Genomic DNA, 19,805 nt, shown 5'->3' with positions numbered 1-19,805 from the left:
CACAAGTTGTGCACAAAGACTCACCACACACACACTAGCGCCTATTTAGAATTGCCAGTCCACCTAACCTGCATGTCTTTGGACTATGGGAGGAAACCAGAGCAGACACAGGTAGAACATGCAAGCTCCACACTGGGAGGACCCAAGGCATAATCCCTGGTCTCCTAACTGAGAGGCATTAGTGCTACCACTGCACCACCATGCCACCCATGAATGCATATTTGAATATGGAGTGAATGAGATTTCGTTTCCACTTAGGAGTAATTACTGCAGTTAGAGTCCTATTCAAAGTCTAATTCCAGATTAATGTACAGGCATGAGCAAAAACAATCTCAGATGATTTATGTGAGGTACTACAAGAGAATGAAGGCTCCTTTACAGGATTAATGATAACACTAATCTTAAATGGACAAGTTTTATTTCATGAAGTAGCCACAAATTTGGAAATTAAATCATCAGAAGTCTGTGACATCCAAAATTTTAATTAATTTGACATGCCCATTAAATATCAGTCTTCATAAGAATTATTAGCCAGCTAATCTCTTTGCTATATATCGATGCTAAAATAAATTTAACAGCAACAAATGACACAAGCCCAAAAAACTGATTTTCTATTGATCCCGGTCTGATAAGTGCATTGTTAAAAAAGAGTCTCAGTAAATGAAGTTACCCTAAATTACCATGGTACTCAATAATTCCTGTGGCAATGGTATAATATAGTTTTATTTTTAGCATTGATTTTATTCAGTATTTATTTTCAGTTACAGGACAAAAAAGTGAGTGATTTCTAATTATTGGAACTTATTAAAATAGATCAGGCTGTTCATGCTTCTGATTAGGGATGCTCTGATCAGGTTATTTAGGCCGATTCCAATACTAATTTTTTAAATCCTTTTAAAAAGATTTACACTAAGATCCTGTATAACCAGACACATAGATACTTTTTGTTCTATATTAAAGTGTTAACTTTTTATATTTATTATTGGACTATAGACCATAGATGTTACCAATTCATTTTTTATTGCAAAAATGAGATGTCAAACAAAATGAAACCTTATGTTAAAATAAATTTACTTTAAAATACATATGTTTTAACTAATAAAATATCTACAGTAAAAATCTATCTGTAATACATATGGCATAAGAAATAAAATGCTTCTTATAATTACAAGCTGTCATATTGTTTAATTTCTTCTGTAATTTACTTATCTGAAACAAAGCTTAATTAAAAAGAGTGGTTCTTATTATTATCTAAATTTGTCTAACAGAATATACAGTGGCATGCAAAAGTGTTCAATCCCTTTGAAAGTCATCATATTTTTCTGCATGAAAAAATATTTGTACACAAATTTATCCATTCAGTATTTTAATGTGAACTCTTATGTTATAACAATGCATTTCTAAAGTAAATTAAACCATTTTCTATAGATATTTAACTAAAGAAGAAAAACTCAAAAGTCAGTGTTTGTGTAAGTTTTCAAGCCCTTACACATCAATATTTTTCACGAACCCTCTTGCTGCAGTAACAGCATTAATTATTTTGGGATATGTATGTATTCTCCCCAATCTTTTTGCCAGAATTTATAGAGATCCAACTGGCTGGTGGGATGGCGCACCTGGACATCAGTTTCCAAATAGTGCCACAGATTCTCTATAGGGTTAAGATCAGGGCTTTGACTTGGCCATTCCAAAACATTCACCCTTCTGTTTTTGAGCCATTGCAGTGTTACATTGGCCTTATGTTTAGGGTTGTTGACATGCTGAAAGATGAATCTTCTCCGGAGCAATGGGTTCACAGCAGACTGGAACAAGTTCTCCTCCAATATTATGCAGTATTTGTGTCTGTCCGTTGTTCCTTTAACACTGACAAAATTCCCAGACCCAGCACATGAAAAACATCCCCATAGCATGATGCTGCTACCACCATATTTTACGCGGGTATGGTGTTTCTTGAGGCATGGACAGAGTTAGTTTTATGCCACACATACCTCCTCTTTGAAGTCTGGCCAAAAAGGTCTATTTTGGTCAAATCTGATCTTAAAACCTCCTCCCACATCTTAACTGGGTCTTTCTCATGCTTTTTACCAAATACCATACATGTTTATGTGGATCTAAAGAAACAGCTTCGCTTCCTTCTTGCTATCCTCTCATAGAGCCCTGTTTCATGGAGAGCTTCTGAAATTGTGGACCCACGTAGCTTCACTCCACTTTTAACCACAGAGCACTGCAGAGAGTGGCAGTTGGATTTTTAGCAGCATCTCTTACCAGTCAATGGCTTTCTGTGATATTTAGTTTTGAGGGACGGCCTGTTATAATAAGAGCCTGGGTGCTGTGATGAACCTTAAACTTTCCAATGATGGATCCAACAGGGCTTAACTGAACATTCAAACTCTTCAATATTTTTGTAGCCATTTCCTGCCTTATGCATTTCAATGACTTAGTTTCACACACCAGCGGATGCTCCTTTGCCTTCATTTTTGCAGTGATTGTCCAACAAAGATGATGGTCCTTGCAAAGGGTGCTTTTTATATCCAGAGAGATATAAAGGGGTCACAAGTAGTACCTAATTACATTTAATTATTGCCAAATAACTGTCACCTTTGTGTTGTTCGTGATTAATGTGTCATTTGTGTAAACCAGGAGCTTCAAAGCACTGAGGTTTAAATATTTATGAAAACACTTTTTTCTTCTTCAGTTAATTATCTACAGAAAATTGTTAATTTTAATGTTGAAAATGTATTGTTACAGAATAAAAGCTTACATTAAATTTTGTCATGCAGAAAATTATTTTTGACTTTTTTGACTTTTTGCACTTCACTGTATATATAGTGTATATATTCTCACACATTGATTCAATTAGTTGACATTGACAGGAAAACACATTTTATATTTACAGTGATCCCTCACTATATCACGCTTTGACTTTCGCAGCTTCACTCCATCGCGGATTTTATATGTAAGCATATCTAAATATATATCACAGATTTTTTGCTGGTTCTTGGATTTCTGCGGACAATGGGTCTTTAAATTTATGGTACATGCTTCCTTAGTTGGTTTGCCCAATTGATTTCATACAAGGGGTGCTACTGGCGGATGGCTGAGAAGCTACCCAATCAGAGCACGCATTACGTATTAAATAAAACTCCTCAATGATACACGATATGCTTCCCACGTGGTGCTTCGCATACTTAAAAGCCCAAACAGCACCTACTGATTTTTGAATGTTTACTTTTCTCTCTCTCTCTCTCTCTGACATTCTCTGCTCCTGATGGAGGGGGTGTAAGCAGAGGGGCTGTTCGGACACTGGCCTGGAGGATACGGACGGTCCGCTAAAAAATGCTGAAAGACTACCTTCACATTGCTCCCTTTCTTGCGGCTGCTTTGTCGCGTGGTACTTTACACACTTAAAAGCCCGAACAGCACCTATTGATTTTAATTGTTTGTTTTTCTCTCTCTGTCATTCTCTGCTCCTGACATGCACTCCTTTGAAGAGGAAGATATGTTTGCATCCTGTTAATTCTGAGATGGAACTGTCATCTCTGTATTTTCATGGAGCACAGTTTAAACTTTTGAAAAAGAGACAAATGTTTGTGTGCAATGTTTTAAAGTCCCTGTCTCTACAACCTCCTGTGTTTCTGAGCAAATCTGTAACCCAAGCGTGACAATATAAAAATAACAATATAAACGTATGGTTTTTACTTTGCGGATTTTCACCTTTCTCAGGGGGTTCTGGAACGCAACCCCTGCGATTGAGAAGGGATCACTGTATACAGATTTTTTACACTGCACCAACCAGACATTCCTGACTCTTGAGGTGTATAGGTGCCAAGCGATCGAGACCAGAATCATCTCAGAGAGACACTTTGATGACACACGAGACTAGACATTGCAACCTTAGGAAGCAAAACCCGTTAGACAGTGACTTTTGCACGTCATGCCCTACTTACAATTTAAAACAAGTTCATGGACATCTAACCTAGCAGTTGTTCGAATGCTTTTGGCAGACAAACTTCATGTGCTCCCAGCTCTTAAAACAGCAACAAGCGACAAGCAGCAGGTGATCTGAGTGCATCTTCTTAGCTTCAACTTGAAAAATAGAAACTTGAACTTGAACTTAGCTTCAACTTGAAAAATAACTCTATTTGTCTAATTTATCTATAATCTGTCTAATGAAAACCAATAAGCTTAAAAAGACTGGACTGCACCCAAGTCTATCAAAAAACAGTACTAATTCACAGCAAACAAAACTGCTTCATCTAATTATTTATTTATAATTATCGATTAAGAAAAGTCAATAAAATAATTACAAGTAAGAAAAATTTATAAGCTGCAACAAAATAACATTCTAAATTATGTAATACAACTAAGAAAAAAAGAAACTAAGGAAGCTGAAAAAAATTAAAGACCAGAAACCTTAAAACTCTAAGCCTCAGATGAGCACCTCTAGAACACAGAAAGGAAAAACTGAAAAATAAATAAATATGAGAACAGAACACTAGGATACAAGGATTCACAAAATCCAGGCCAAACTTTGGCATTAATTTTAATCAGACAGCACAGCTCCAAATGACATTTTTGAATGCTTGCATTTTAACTAAATAACTACTGACTTCCCTTAAACCACAAAAGGCTTATAAATATGGAAAATTGATTTAAAATTGAATGCCAATCTTTGAATATTTCTAATTACACTTAAAACACATTATATATCTTTATATAAAAAAATCCAATGCCTGGTTGTCTGTCTTTCTATCTGTTTGTCTGTCGCTTTCATGAGAGAACTACTTAACGGATTTAGATCAGATTTTTTTCTATAATTTGCTTGAACATTCCAGTTTATTTTCTGACTTCTCTCATTGTGCTAGCAATTATAGTGTTATAGTTCATTTTTCAAGAGCGATTTATTTTGCGGTAATTTGACACAGAGGCTGTGGACCAAGAGGAAGGGGATACATGACGTCAGGAGTGGGGAACCAGCCAGGACACTACTCACTCACACACCAGCCTCTGTTTGAGTCAGTCTACCTCTCGCCACGTTTTGGAACGTGCCTTGCCACCGCTTAGCTAGTGATACCCGTTTATTGATTTTTACAGCTTGTCCTGTTTCACTACTACGCGGGCAGAGCCGCGGGGGACAGCTAGTCTAAAATTAAATTAACTAATCAGAAAGTGATTTAGAAATATATACAATTGATGGATCTTTCCAAGTGGCTTTTATTGAGTTTTCAAGATAAATGTACTTTCATATTCTGTGGAGCTTTCATTATGAGATATTTTCCATTACAATTTGTTTGACTAAAATGTTTTTTTTTTTTATATCAAACATGGTATTTTATATATCTTCAATTCAAGTCTATAACAATTTAGCAGTAATTCAAATCTTGACTACACAATGTAACTACAGTTACCTATAACTGAAAGGTCCATAGAGGTCACCTGTAAAAACTCCTCTATTTTCACTAATCAATGTGGAATTGAATATAATCTGAAATTCAGCTTCTGACTAGTCCAAGTATAATTTCATCTCTCTATTATAAAAAAAATCTTGGAAGGCTTGGAAGGAGACTATATGTGATCTTCTCAGAAGACAATTTGATGTACCACTAGAAACACTTTAACGTCGTATGAGACAAGGCAGTGAGACAAAAGGATACCTGCTGTACAGGCTTTTAACTGATCGACGTGCAACGCAACAAGCAGGACATGCAGCTTGGCAGCAGCAGCAGAAAGACAGCAGCTGATCAGACCGCATCTCCTCAGTGTGTGAAATTACTGTACAATCTATACTCTTCTTAGTAGCCACAGAAGTTAAATGCTACATGGTGTTCCAAATATTTATATGTCTAAGCAGATGAGCAATGTTAGTAAGGCCACTGAAAAAATAAGGAGATGATTTGTTTGATGATTTGTTTACTCCCTTCTAAAATCTAGTTACAAATGTAAATACACAAGCCTGTTATGCTGGGTGCATCACACATTCAATACCCGTCTAACATTTTAGAACACCTCAGCTTTTCCAGTTTTTCTTCAAATTTAATCATTTGAAATTTAATGAATGACCACAAATGGTTAAAAGGTAAGCATTAAACTGCCAGAGGTTTAAATTTAAAGTTTAGGTTAGTAAAAGCTGAAAAAAGGAAATTTCAGAATATTACAAATGGGCATTTTTCAGGGGACAACTAACAGGTTACAACTTACAGATGTGTTCTGCTGCAAATAAAGTAAATTAAGCCTTGCAAATTGAAGCACACAATTTGCACAGCTGTCCCGACTTTTTTTGAATACTTAAAGACCCCTGTGTTCGTTTTAAGTTTTAATTGGAATAGACTGTGTTACTACACCCGCTAAGTACTACTTGGACAATATTACACTGTAGGAAATTGTAAATTCCAGTGATAATGGCAAGAAAATGCCAATTAACAAATTAAATGAGTGGGAGCACTGTTATCATTAGAAATGTAGTTCTTTCATTTTGAGAAATTGCAAAAAAAAAATCAGTGTCATTAAGTATAGTGTCCTATACAGTCCAAATGCAATTGGAAACTGGAAGAAACTCTGACAGGAAAATATCTGGCAAACCCAAAGTCACAACCCAATCAGAAGACAAATATCTGAGGGTCATCAACTTGCATGATAGGCACCTCACAGCACAACAGCTTTAAGAACAGATTAAAAGTGGTCGAAAAAATAAAAGTCTTAATTTCTACTGTGAAAAAGAGACTTTGTGCTGCAAGTTTGACAGGGCGAGTGGTAGTAAAAAAGCCATTCCTTAAAGGACAAAATAGGGCCTTGAAATGCCACTGTGGACTACTGCAGATTGCCAGAAATCCGATGAATCAAAACTTGAAATCTTTGGTTCATCACATAGGGTATTTGTACTCTGTCAAGTTGGTGAAAAGAAGGTTCCTCAGTGTGCGAAACCAACTGTGAAACATGGACAGTAATGGTATGAGGTTCTTTTGCTAAAGGCAAAATTGGTGACTTGCACAGAGTGACTGATATTCTGAATCAAAAGGACTACCACAGTCTGGCTGTTACATCAGTAAAAGGTGGCTACTTTGATGAATCAAAAATTTGAATAATATTTTGTACACTTAATGATTCTTTGACTTGTTTTTTTATTTGCCATTGTATATTTGTTCTCTTCATTGATTTCATGAAATATTATGACATTAAACTTCATGCATTTCCATAAAAACTGAAAAAACTGACTTGTTCTAAAACTTTTGACCGGTAGTATATATCTAGCAGACTCTGGGTGGCTGCCTTGGAGGAAGTCTGGAAAACTCTAATGTCCTCTCTCATAGAACGGATAATGAAGACATTCACCATTCGCCCATTTGTTCACTTCTCTTTGGCTTCCTGCTATCCTTTAACAGAAGTATGGACGCTCAGTGCACTTTTGTTAAATGGATCATTTTATGGATAAGGAATTATTTTAAAAAAACAACAAACTCCTTTACTATATACTTGCATAGATTCAGTAGAAAGGTGTGTAATACCTCTTCTTCTACTTTTCTGTATAAAATTGACCATCAATTGTCCCAATATCATTTGCTATGTAGTTTAGTATATCAATGACACAGCCCTCCTCTAAAACATCTGACCAAGGTCACAGTGTTAGTCTTTGTAATTTGTGTCACATTATGTTGCTTTATCTAGCAATTTCCAAGAAAATGGAGATGTAAATTAATTTCATGTGGAATTAACCCCTCTCAATATAGATGATGTGTCATGCATGATGAGCAGCTGAACTTTAATGACCACTGGAAATAGCTTATTATATCTGTCTCTAACAGCACTCTTTAGTGTGAGAAAAATACCAATAGCAACTACGTTTCCTTAGAAATATACATCCATCTTACATCAATAAATCCATACTGAAAATGTTGTATTTTTTCCACATACTGGTTCTCATTTTTTGTTATAAAGATGAGCCACCACAAAGCTATGGCAGAAGGGTTAGGGCTTGTTTATACTTCATGCTCAGAACGCATACGCACCCGCATCATGACTGCCATGCGTTCCCAGCATTCATTTGACACGTCCTCTGAGCAGGTCCTCAGAAATTAACATGACACGTGTGCGAGTTGTAGTACCAGCAAAAAGTCGGGGGGCGCAGTATGCTAAAAGTTGGAATGTGATGTCAGAGACTCTGATTACTATCTACTGTACATGTGACAGAAAGCCGCTCTGCGGATCCTACGAGATCGATGTGCGTGCTTCCATGTATGATGAATGGTTCGATGTGGTGAAGCAAAATGCCGACATACAAATGCATTCGTGGTGCTTTTATATTCAAGTGTTGCATATTACTGATCGTAATGACACGATACATTTTAAAAGTCTCACATACAGTCTTCTGTGCCGTCTTTTTTTTTTTTAGGGCTTCCTCCGGACCTGACAACAACGGCAAACAGCAATAGGTCAACTCTCTGCACATTTAGAATCCTAAGATTTATACTTGATACCACTTTCATGATGAAATGCATTAAAGTATGTATGTTACATTTTACAGATAAATCGTTAATTTCGTTTAAATAATGAATACTGTTAACAATTACACACATGGGGGTGACATGGTGGCAGAGCCACAGCACTGCTGTGTCGCAGGGAGTCACATCGCTGGTATTCTCTGCCTGGTGTTTACATGTTTTCCTGCTGGGTTTCCACACTGTGCTCCAGTTTCCTTCCAAAGAAATGCAGATTTGGTGACACTAAAATGACGCTAGTATATGTGCGTATGTATGCTTGTATGCCCATCCAGGAATTGTTTCAGCCTCGTGCCCAGTGCTTGTTGGAATGGACACATCCCTGGATTGATGGATTTAATCATTAAACATCCTTTTCAGAGATAATGCGGTAAGGTGTCATCGGAATTTAATGGGTGTTCCAGGCAATTCATAATACAGCGAAGCCGAATCAGTTCTCACTGTGATGATATCTCGCACTGCCACCTGGTGGATTCCTCCAGATTTCCGTATAGTAGGCACGCAAGTATAAACAGTAAAACTCTTGTGTGAAGCATAAACCCGGCCTAACTCTGAGAAAACCGGTGTGCCTGATAACAGCTTGGCCTAATAATAGTATGAACGGCAGTATTTGACATGTGTATGTATGTGACAAAGGTTTTGAAATTCTAGGGTAGCAGTATCTATGTTATGTATGTACAGTTCAATACTCCCTAACAGAAATCAGCAGTGTCTTCCAAATTGTACAATAAGCATACACATATACATTTATACTCAGCTGAACAAAAAAAAAATGTCCTTGTTTGTGCCTGGGTCCACCTTTATACTCAGCTGAACAAAGAAAAATATGACTCTAGTTTTCAAATTAATTACTTTTGTAGCATCTCCAGACATTGGCTAGGATTAGTGCTGGGTGGTATACCAGTTCATACGGAATATGGATTTTTCTTATACCGCAACATCAATTTAAATTGCCTTAACAACGTTCGGATTGTGGCGGGAAACTGTTTAAGGGGGACCTTTTTCACTGCTACACCGCTAAACCCATACAATGGAGGACATGCGTTAGTGGAGGTGTTGCACGGGGGCTCTTTTTCACTGCTACACCGCTAAACAGGCATGCTAGCGCAGGTGGGGGGATGGAATAGCCGGCTGCTTGCAGCCTGATTTTTATCAGCACATTTAGATGACAAAACACGCTGGTGGAGAGCTGTGAACAATTTTAAGAAGTGATTTAAGGTGGGATGGATTTACGAGTTTTTTCGTAGGCTCTGGTCATTCTAGTGTTAAAAGGACGGATGTGGACCATGTGTGAATGCTGTTTACTACTGGATAATACTGCAAGCCAAGTTGTATTTGTTTTATTTTTTATAATACTGTGTAATAGTGTGTCGACATGTTGACTTCATTCTCGACATTTCCACTTTAATCTCGACATTTACGTCGAGATTAAAGTCGACATGTTGACTTTATTCTCGTAATTTGTTATTAAAGTAGAACATCGTAAACTAAACTTCATCTTAAAATGAATATTTAATTTACTAGATTTTCTCAAACCCCATCGTAAATTATGTATCACATTAAATGCTTTGTGTTAAGTGTTCCCCAAGCCATGTTAATCGCTAAATGCTTCTTAAACTGACTTCCTCTTGCACTAAGAGGAGGCGCAAGCAGCACACAGAATACTTTAATTTCATGATATTCCTGCTCCCTGAACATTTAGAATGCTAAGTACTTGATATAATTTTCATGATGAAATGCATTAAAGCATGTATTAATCATGTGGGGGCAGGGTGGTGTGGAGGTTGCACTGCTGTCTCACAGCACAGGGGTCCCCGGGAGATCCCTGCTTTGAATTTGTATGTTTTTCTGGTGGCTTTACTCGGCGTGCTTCAGTTTCCTTTAAAAGTCATGTAGGATGTGGGATTTTGTTATGCTATATTAACCCTGCTAATGTATGTATTGCTCATATTCACCCTGCGATGTCTGGCTGGGTTTCCTCCTGCCTCGCACATAATGCTTGCTGGGATGGGCACAATCCTGAATGGATGGCATATTTAAACATGTATAACGAAGATTTTTTTAAAGTTCTGAACACTCTATGCAAAAGGAACGAAGGTCCAAGTCTTTAGAGTCCTGGTGCTTCCTGTCTTGCTATATGGTTGTGAGACATGGACGCTATCCAGTGACCTGAGATGAAGACTGGACTCCTTTGGTACTGTGTCTCTCCAGAAAATCCTTGGGTAACGTTGGTATGACTCTGTGTCGAATAAGCGGTTGCTCATGGAGTCCCGAATGATGCACATTACCTGTATTGTGAATAGTGTCAGTTATGGCACTACGGCCATGTGGCACGTTTCCCAAGAGGGTGATCTGGCTCGTAAGATCCTCATTGTTGGGGACCCGAGAGGCTGGAACAGGCCAAGGGGCCGCCCATGTAACACCTGGCTGCATCAGATAGAGGGTCATTTCCGGAGGGTGGGACTGGACTGCGTGTCCGCCTGGAGGGTTGCAAACCGAGATCTCGACTTGTTTCATTATGTAGTGGGTGCGGCAACACACTGTTCCAGCGCATGCTCCCCAACTTGACTTGACTTGACTCCGTGGTCTAAGTTTATAACTAGTTTTAATTTCACAAAGATGTTTATCATGTGGTGATTGGTTATGTGGAGAAAGAAAAAGGATAAGAACTGGGGGTGTGGTACATCAGATAGAGACAGCATGTATGCAATAAAGAAAGCCTGCTCAGAAGAACATCCATTGATTTCCGTGTTTGTGTCTGTAATCATCAGATCATTTACACAATATTTAAGTTAAACCTGTGTGATACCCATTCATACATCCAGTTTTTTGAAGCCTTGTCACACCTGCTATAAAGTTTACACTGGAGGTACACCTGGAGACCCCTTACTGCAAGGGAGCAGCACTACCGCCTCACTGCCGTGCATGTTTACCACCTGCTTTAATGTATTTCATCATGAAAATATCAAGTATTTATCTTAGCATTCTAAATTTTCAGAGAGCAGGAATATCATGAAGTGAATGTATTCTGTTCTGCAATCCCTATAAATGCAAGTTGCAGTTTTATTTTTTATGTATATAGCTTAGCTTGAAGCAAGGCCCATATTAATGCAATCTGCCTTAATGATGGTTCAGTTGGTAAAGATGTCTCAGCAAGTTGCATTTGTTTTATTTTATTTTTTTTTTATTTGGTGAATACTGTGTATGGGTTGGCGCCCTACCCGGGATTGGTTCCTGCCATGCGCCCTGTGTTGGCTGGGATTGGCTCCAGCGGACCCCGTGACCCTGTGTTTGGATTCTATGGGTTGGAAAATGGATGGATGGAATACTGTGTAATGCACCTGGGCTAGAAGTCTTGAAAAAATAGTATTATTACTGGAAGTTGCACTATTTATTTTATTGTTATTATTTATTAGTTTAAATATTATGCAGTTTAATGAAGGTAAAATTGTTTAAAAAGTCACTTTAACGTGTCAGTGGACAGAGACTGTTAACATTAACAGAAAGTGTAGTTGGTTTACAAAAAATATTCACTATTCCTTTTCTAAGACATGTTCAGTGCAATACAACTTTTGACAAGCACTTCTGGATATTTTACTAAGTCTAAATGCCTCTTTGGATGGTTGAAAATATTCTGTCAAAATTTTATCTTAAGTTGTTTGCAAAATTTGTTCAGTAAAAAGGCTCCATATTTTGACTGCAACTGTCATGCAATGTGATTCTTTATGGGGCCATGCAAACCTGTATTAATACTTGTGTGCACATTAATTTTTTTTTTGTACAATGTACAATTCTCATGACAGTGGAAAAGGTTATTCTTAGCCAGTCTTCTGCAGTAATTGCAGTGGAAAATGTGGTTAACATCCACTCATACATGGGAAAAAAATACAGTGAAACCAGTATAATTTTGAAAAAAATTGTGATATAGAATTTTGGTCATACCGTCCAGCACTAGCTAGGATAACATGATGTTAACTTTTTGAATGGGAAGTCCATACTTTTAGTCATATGGGCTAATTATAACATCAAAGTTGATACCTAAAAAACATTTTCATCTGTTGCTTTTTTGTCATTTTCATTTTTCATACAAAATGCTAATTAAATGAAGAACCTTAGAATAAGCCAAACACTGTTTTGATTTATTGTGCTCATATGTAACAATGTAACAATCTCAAACCCATTTCATTTAGGAGCTGTAGCCTACCGTGGAAGCAGAGTGCCAGACAATCACAGGGCCATCTCACATACACACATACTCACTTGAGTCTAACATGCATGTCTTTGGGGTTTTGAAAGGGAAAACCAAACAGGTACAGAAATAATTTCACATGGATAGGTGCAGGATTAAAATTTGTGAGTTGACAGTGCTAAATATTGTGCCACACAATTTTTAAAATGCCAATGTATGTCATTCCAAATAATTTTCTAACAGTGCTAGATCCACATGTAGTTCATTAATTTCCACATTTTATGGGTAAGAGCTTTTTGTGTTTATACAGTATGTTAAATGTGCTTTGATATTTAATAGTGTTTCGTTTGGAGAGAGACGGGGATGGGTAAACTGAGGTTATACAAGGTTATACATATAAAATAGTTCAAGATATCAATACTTGCCATTAAGTCTAACAGAGTGCCCATTTGAAATATAGGGTACAATATCTTGTTTATCGATTTAAAAGTTATAAATTTATCTGTTCCATGTAGTTATTTGCACTGTGGCTTAGACAAAAAATTGCTAAAATTACTAATAAGTTGCACTTTTATTGAATTAGTTTTTGAGAAAGTACAAAAGATAGATATATGATTTATGGAGTAACAACTATACCTGTAGAATGGAAGCCCTGGCACAAGTTGTTTGGTCCAATTTGGGGGAACAAGTAAGACCTGCTCAGCTACTTGCTTTCGCTTCACATCTTGTTCACAGGAACTAAAGTAGCTGTCAGTTTGGATGTCCAAAGGAAACACAGAATATGCCGCATTTGTCTTCACAATCTTAGTTGGAATGTTGCAAGAAGAGTTGGTACTTAGACCATTCATAGCATCAGTGAGGCTGGTTGTATATGGTGCTTGATGACTGAAAAGACCTGTATTTGTGTCCTCCCTGAATGCCTGTGGAGAGGGGCTTCTTGAGCGATGTTGGTCTAAAATTTTATTCGGGCTGCTATATTCCTCATATGTACGTTTACCCACTGGGGAAGCTGACCTCGATCCAGGTCGTGGTGATGGTGAACGTGGATCCAAACAGCTGTCCTCTGTGATGCTAGTCCTGGGTGAAGTTCCAGGAGATGTCCTTGGAGAATTCTGAGTGTGGATGTTCCGAAATTGCGGGCAAAGATCATCCGTAGGTCCATTGTTAGGTGATACACAAGGGGAAGTCCATGGAGAATAATTTGTTTCTGAATGCCAGCTAGCAGAGGAGTTACTGCTAGCTGGGCTCAAGCATGCTGGCTCCCGATACACTGTGCTCTCATAACCTGGAACTGGCAAGGTTGACCTAGGGCTAGTATTAGCTGGATTCAACACAGGCCCTATAATAAATTCTCTGCCAAGTGATTGATATAATTCATGTGAAGGGGTAATCTCAATTCTGGGACTTACAGCTGACGTGGTAATGGGTCTTACATTGTCTAAGCAATATTTTTCTAAATGTCCAACACCAATGTTTATGTCAGGATGAATGTCTGCATAGGCTGATGAAACACAGGACTTATTGACATACTGGGGAACTTCCTCCTGAGGGTATAATACTCCAGTAGTAGGAGGGCTAATAGCTTTATGAGATGTCAGGTCCGGTTCCTCTGTGGGGAAATAAAGATAGCAAAATTATTATCCTATATAATGATATTCCAAACCATAATTTGTGACTTTAAAACATCACAAAACCATGAAGACATTGTTTCTCTGCTTGCCAGCATAGATACTGAACTTTATTATGTCCTGTCATCATTTTTTAAAAATACTAACAGAAAAAAAAAAATAACTCAATAATAGCAGCAATAATTACAAATAAAAAATAAATAAATAAAATAGTCAAAAACTAGTCTCCAAACAATATTTAACTATTACAGAGTTAGTGCAAGTCACGTCTATCTAAGAGCAAGACTGATAAAGCAGGAGCTATTTTTAAGGAGCTATTTTTACACCAGGCATCACTCAATAATAGTCGACACACACTGGGCCAACTTACAGAGTTGCAAAAAACAATGCGAATGACTACATCTTTGGATTATAAAAGAAAACTATAGAGTCAGTTCAGCAGACAACTTTAATGGGAATGTACGTAATATCCAAGGAATTATTATCCATTATTATGAATTGCAAACTCATATCATATTGATAGAGGGCCATATACTCTAAAAACACATAGACACCCTTTATAAATTGTATTGCTAATGTCCTTTTTGTTCCAGATGTTACTTTGAGATTGGTGGATAATTACTTGGATACACAGATAATTCTAAGGTCTAATGAGTTATATCATCCAAATGCGACTTGATGCTCAATAACTCAATGTGCTCTCTGTGATGGATATCTAACCAAATACGAGATAGTTTTTTAAAAAAAAACCAAGAAAACATCTCTATGCAACAAACAGTACATCCTGCAACTTCTATATTGATTTCTCACCCCTGTATGGGAATTCACCCCTACATGTTTAATTTGTGCACCTCAAAATGGTAGGAAAACCTGGTTAATCACCTCATCCACTTTGTTTTTAAATTAATTTATTGTCTTCAATGTTTCATTACAACATATATTACAGATAAAAAAAAATATTGACTACAATGTTTCATTACAATGCATGCATTACAGATAAATAAGGCATACAGTACTACATCTTATCTAGAAGCCCCAAATACAACTACTACAGAATTAGGAATTATTGTGTTACCAAACTGTGTGATAAATTAGCAGAGGTTTTGTTTCAGTATGATCTATGCAGCACACATTCTCAAAACTGATGTCTTAGTGAAGTAGGTACCTAGTGGAATTCCTCAAAAGTAGGATATTAACCTGAAAACATTGTCAAGAGAAATGTATGCAACAATGCAAATTTCCATAACAGAATACAACAACCACCACCGGTGGAAATTGGGCTATTGTTGGCCCAAAGAAGGAGAAGAAGAGGGGGGAGACGTCTCCGGAGGCAGGAGGAGAGGAGGTAAGTAATGAGAGTGGAACTAAGGGTAGGAATTTTGAATGTTGGCAGTATGAAAAGAGTACAAGGAGATAAGGCGCAAGGTGAAAAGAAAGGTGGCGAAGGCTAAAGAAAAGGCGTACGATGAGTTATATGAGAGGTTGAACACTAAGGAGGGAGAAAAGAACCTGTACCGATTGGCTGGACAGAAGGACCAGGCTGGGAAAGATGTGCAGCAGGCTAGGGTAATAAAGGATAAAGATGGAAACATACCCACAAGCGAGGAGAGTGTGTTGAGCAGATGGAAAGAGTACTTTGAGAGGCTGATGAATGAACAGAATAAGAGAGAGAGAGGGAGAAGGTTGGATGATTTGGAGATAGTGAATCAGGAAGTGCCATGGGTTAGCAAGGAGGAAGTAAGGACAGCTATGAAGAGGATGAAAAATGGAAAGGCCGTTGGTCCAGATGACATACCTGTGGAAGCATGGAGGTGTTTAGGAGAGATGGCACTGGAGTTTTTAACCAGATTGTATAACAAAATCTTGGAAAATGAGAGGATGCCTGAGGAGTGCAGAAGAAGTGTACTAGTGCCGATATTTAAGAATAAGGAGGATGTGCACAGCTGTAGTAACTACAGGGGGATAAAATTGATGAGCCACACCATGAAGTTATGGGAAAGAGTAGTGAAAGCTAGGTTAAGAAGTGAGGTGATGATTAGTGAGCAGAAGTATGGTTTCATGCCAAGAAAGAGATATTTGCTCTGACAATGTTGATGGAGAAGTATACAGAAGGCCAGAAGGAGTTGCATTGCGTCTTTGTGGACCTGGAGAAAGCATATGACAGGGTGCCTCGAGAGGAGTTGTGGTATTGTATGTGGAAGTCGGGAGTGACAGAGAAGTATGTAAGAGTTGTATAGGATATGTACAAGGTAAGTGTGACAGTGGTGAGATCTGCGGTAGGAGTGACGGATGCATTGAAGGTGGAGGTGGAAGTACATCAGGGAATGGCTCTGAGCCCTTTCTTATTTGCAATGGTGATGGACAGGTTGACAGACGAGATTAGACAGGAGTCCCTGTGGACTATGATGTTTGCCGAAGACATTGTGATCTGTAGTGAGAGTAGGGAGCAGGTTGAGGAGACCCTGGAGAGGTGGAGATATGCTCTGGAGAGGAGAGGAATGAAGGTCAGTAGGAACAAGACAGAATACATGTGTGTGAATGAGAGGGAGGTAAGTGGAATGGTGAGGATACAAGGAGTAGAGTTGGTGAAGGAGGATGAGTTTAAATACTTGGGATTAACAGTACAGAGTAATGGGGATTGTGGAAGAGAGGTAAAAAAGAGAGTGCAGGCAGGGTGGAATGGGTGGAGAAGAGTGTCAGGAGTAATATGTGACAGACAGGTATCAGGAAGAGTGAAAGGGAAGGTCTACAGGACGGTAGTGAGACCAACTATGCTATATGGGTTGGAGACGGTGGCAAAGACCAGAAGGCAGTAGATAGAGCTGGAGGTAGCAGAGTTAAAGATGCTAAGATTTGCACTGGGTGTGACAAGGATGGACAGGATTAGAAATGAGCACATTAGAGGGTCATCTCAAGTTGGACAGTTGGGAGACAAAGTCAGAGAGGCGAGATTGCATTGGTTTAAACATGTGCAGAGGAGAGGTGCTGAATATACTGGAAGAAGGATGTTAAGTATAGAGATGCCAGGTAAGAGGAAAAGAGGAATGCCTAAGAGGAGGTTTATGGATGTGGTGAGAGAGGACTTGGAGGTAATGTAACAGAACAAGATGCAGAGGACAGAAAGATATGGAAAAAGATGATCCACTGTGGCAACCCCTAACGGGAGCAGCTAAAAGAAGAAGAATAAGGAAAAAATAAACAGCAAAAAAAAAATTTGAATTTTATGAAGATAATATTTATTTAAAGCATGGAAACTCTTCAAAATCTATAATGTCAGAACAAGTTCTCCCACTATAATAATAAAATATAATGACCTGTAGAGGTGACAAAAGTGGTTGTTTTATAAATCAATGTTCCCACCACTCCAGCTGTACTTTTAATCAGGCATTACAATGATCGTCTTGAAAAACTGTTCATCATTTTTTTAACCTATTTTTAATATTGACATATACTTTTGTGAGAAGGATATATCTGACTTTCATGAGCCAATTATGTTTGAATTTGAATTTGATAATATTTCTTTATTTTCAGGTTAGTATAGACCATTGACATTCCAATTTATGAGGTGAAATGGATGCCCATGGTATTCCTGTCTTTTTCTTCTATAGTTCATGATTCTTAGTCACATCTAAATATTTACCTCAACCTACTTGTGTCACATACAAGACCTATGAACTTAATGCCTTAAAATTCCTTTAATAGTGCAACTTTAGAGTGTCATCTTTCTTTGAGAGCTTTGTTATTCTTGTCTGATAACTCTCTTGTAAATAAATGCAAGTAAGACACCAGCCAAAATGTAAATTCAGAGCAGGAGAAGACAATGTGAGAATGCAAGATATGTACAAAGTTATGGACAACACAACAGTCAGAGCTGGCCTTTTTAATGCATGTGTGACTTTTCTGCCGTGATAGTGAAAGTGAAATTTCTGACATTACAGCCCAGTTGTGACAGTCAATCAGGCATTACAATGACTATCATACTGCACGTGAAACAACGGCTAATGTAGGTGAAACTCGGAATGACTCAGAGTTTTACTCTGCTGGCCATGCTCTCTTTCTCAGGGGTGGGGGTTGATTTGTTTTCAACCCTATTTTTGTTAAAATTGATCTATTTGTATGGAATGTTGTGTGATTACAATAAAATCAATAAAAAAAAAAGAAAATCAGTCAACAACTGCAAATCAGTCTTAAAATTCTGCTAAAATCACTCAGTGTATGCCCGATTTAAAACATCTATTCTGTGTGAAGGTCCAGTTTAAGTGGATGATTATATTGTACTAGCTGTGAAAGCCCATGCTGTAAAAAGCCTGGGTCATAGAAACTATTGAAATCATCATAAAAAAAAAACTAAAATATACAGATGTCAGGTAATTCAAAGGAACTACTGTGGGCATCTCTCTCCTAGGAGGATTTGTTTTGCCAACGTGTTCGCATCACTTGTACATTAGCGGCGGGAGGAAAAGTAAAAGGGATACCATTTTGCTGTTGTATGCGGCTAAGCAACTTTGTCTTTCATAGGAGGTTTCATTTTGCTGACATGCTCGCCTCGATTGTGTATTAGCGGAAAGAAGAAAAGTAAAAGGGATAATGTTTTGCTGATGTTAGCAGCTAAGCGACTTTGTCTTTCTTCTGAGGTTTTGCTTTGCTGACGTGCTGGCCCCGCCTGCATTATTAGCGGCTAAGTGAGTTTTCTGTTTCCTCGGAGGTGGAGCCCTTACCCCGACTCCACCAGTCACTTTCGGACCGGACAGACATGCACGTTTCCACGCATAGATGTTTAAATATAAGATGTGCTTTTGATCATTTAAGTACGGATGAAAACATAGTACTTTCATAAATTACATAAAAATGACAGTGTGGATAAGATCATTATCATTTGAAAACACCATTTTTAAACGGACACTTAATAGTGTTGATGTAGCATTAGAATCCAATTAATACTCTGACAGGCAAAGAGATTCTACAACTGACCTGCACACTGAATCAAGGTCATGTAGAGTCATGCCACCCTAATGAAGATATCCCTAAGCTAGATCAACCTAATCTGTTGCTGAAAATGTATTCAACAAAGGATTTTCAAATAATGTATACTTGTAATCCAAACTTTTCAGTTGGAAAGAGTATAATGCATCACAGCACATCTGAAGTATGTTACGCAATTTCACTGAATATCACTAAGACAGTCCAAACACCAATATTACACTCCACCAAGGAATTCATTAGAATGAAATGCATCTAAAGACATTTTCACACCTTAATTGTTTGGTGTGGCTTTTTCAAACTCTGGTGTGATTTCCCCAAACGTCTGTTTCACTTATGTAGATGTGAACATGACAATTGCACTCAACAACCATACCAAGACCCTTTAGAATGGGTTCTCTTGATTTGGGACCAATCAGCCCTTGGAGCACTTCGCACATGGTAGGAATCTGATCCGACACAGTGTCTATCTAGCTAAAGCAAATACCATGTATTACAGATAAAAATTGTACATGC

At 37.9% G+C, this 19,805-nt stretch overlaps 1 protein-coding gene across 3 annotated transcripts in view; it reads right to left on the bottom strand.

Moving 5' to 3' along the window:
- nfatc2a (nuclear factor of activated T cells 2a) overlaps window positions 1-19,805 on the bottom strand; it is a 332,314-nt gene that overhangs the window by 272,463 nt on the left and 40,046 nt on the right. For all 3 annotated transcript variants that reach the window (XM_039734460.1, XM_039734458.1, XM_039734459.1), the window contains exon 2: window positions 13,318-14,290. In XM_039734460.1, coding sequence (XP_039590394.1) covers window positions 13,318-14,290 — 973 coding nt within the window. The remainder of the gene's footprint in view (window positions 1-13,317; window positions 14,291-19,805) is intronic.

The sequence above is a fragment of the Polypterus senegalus genome, chromosome 14, assembly GCF_016835505.1.
Source record: "Polypterus senegalus isolate Bchr_013 chromosome 14, ASM1683550v1, whole genome shotgun sequence".
NCBI lineage: Eukaryota > Metazoa > Chordata > Cladistia > Polypteriformes > Polypteridae > Polypterus > Polypterus senegalus.
This window is presented reverse-complemented; position numbering and strand designations above follow the sequence as displayed.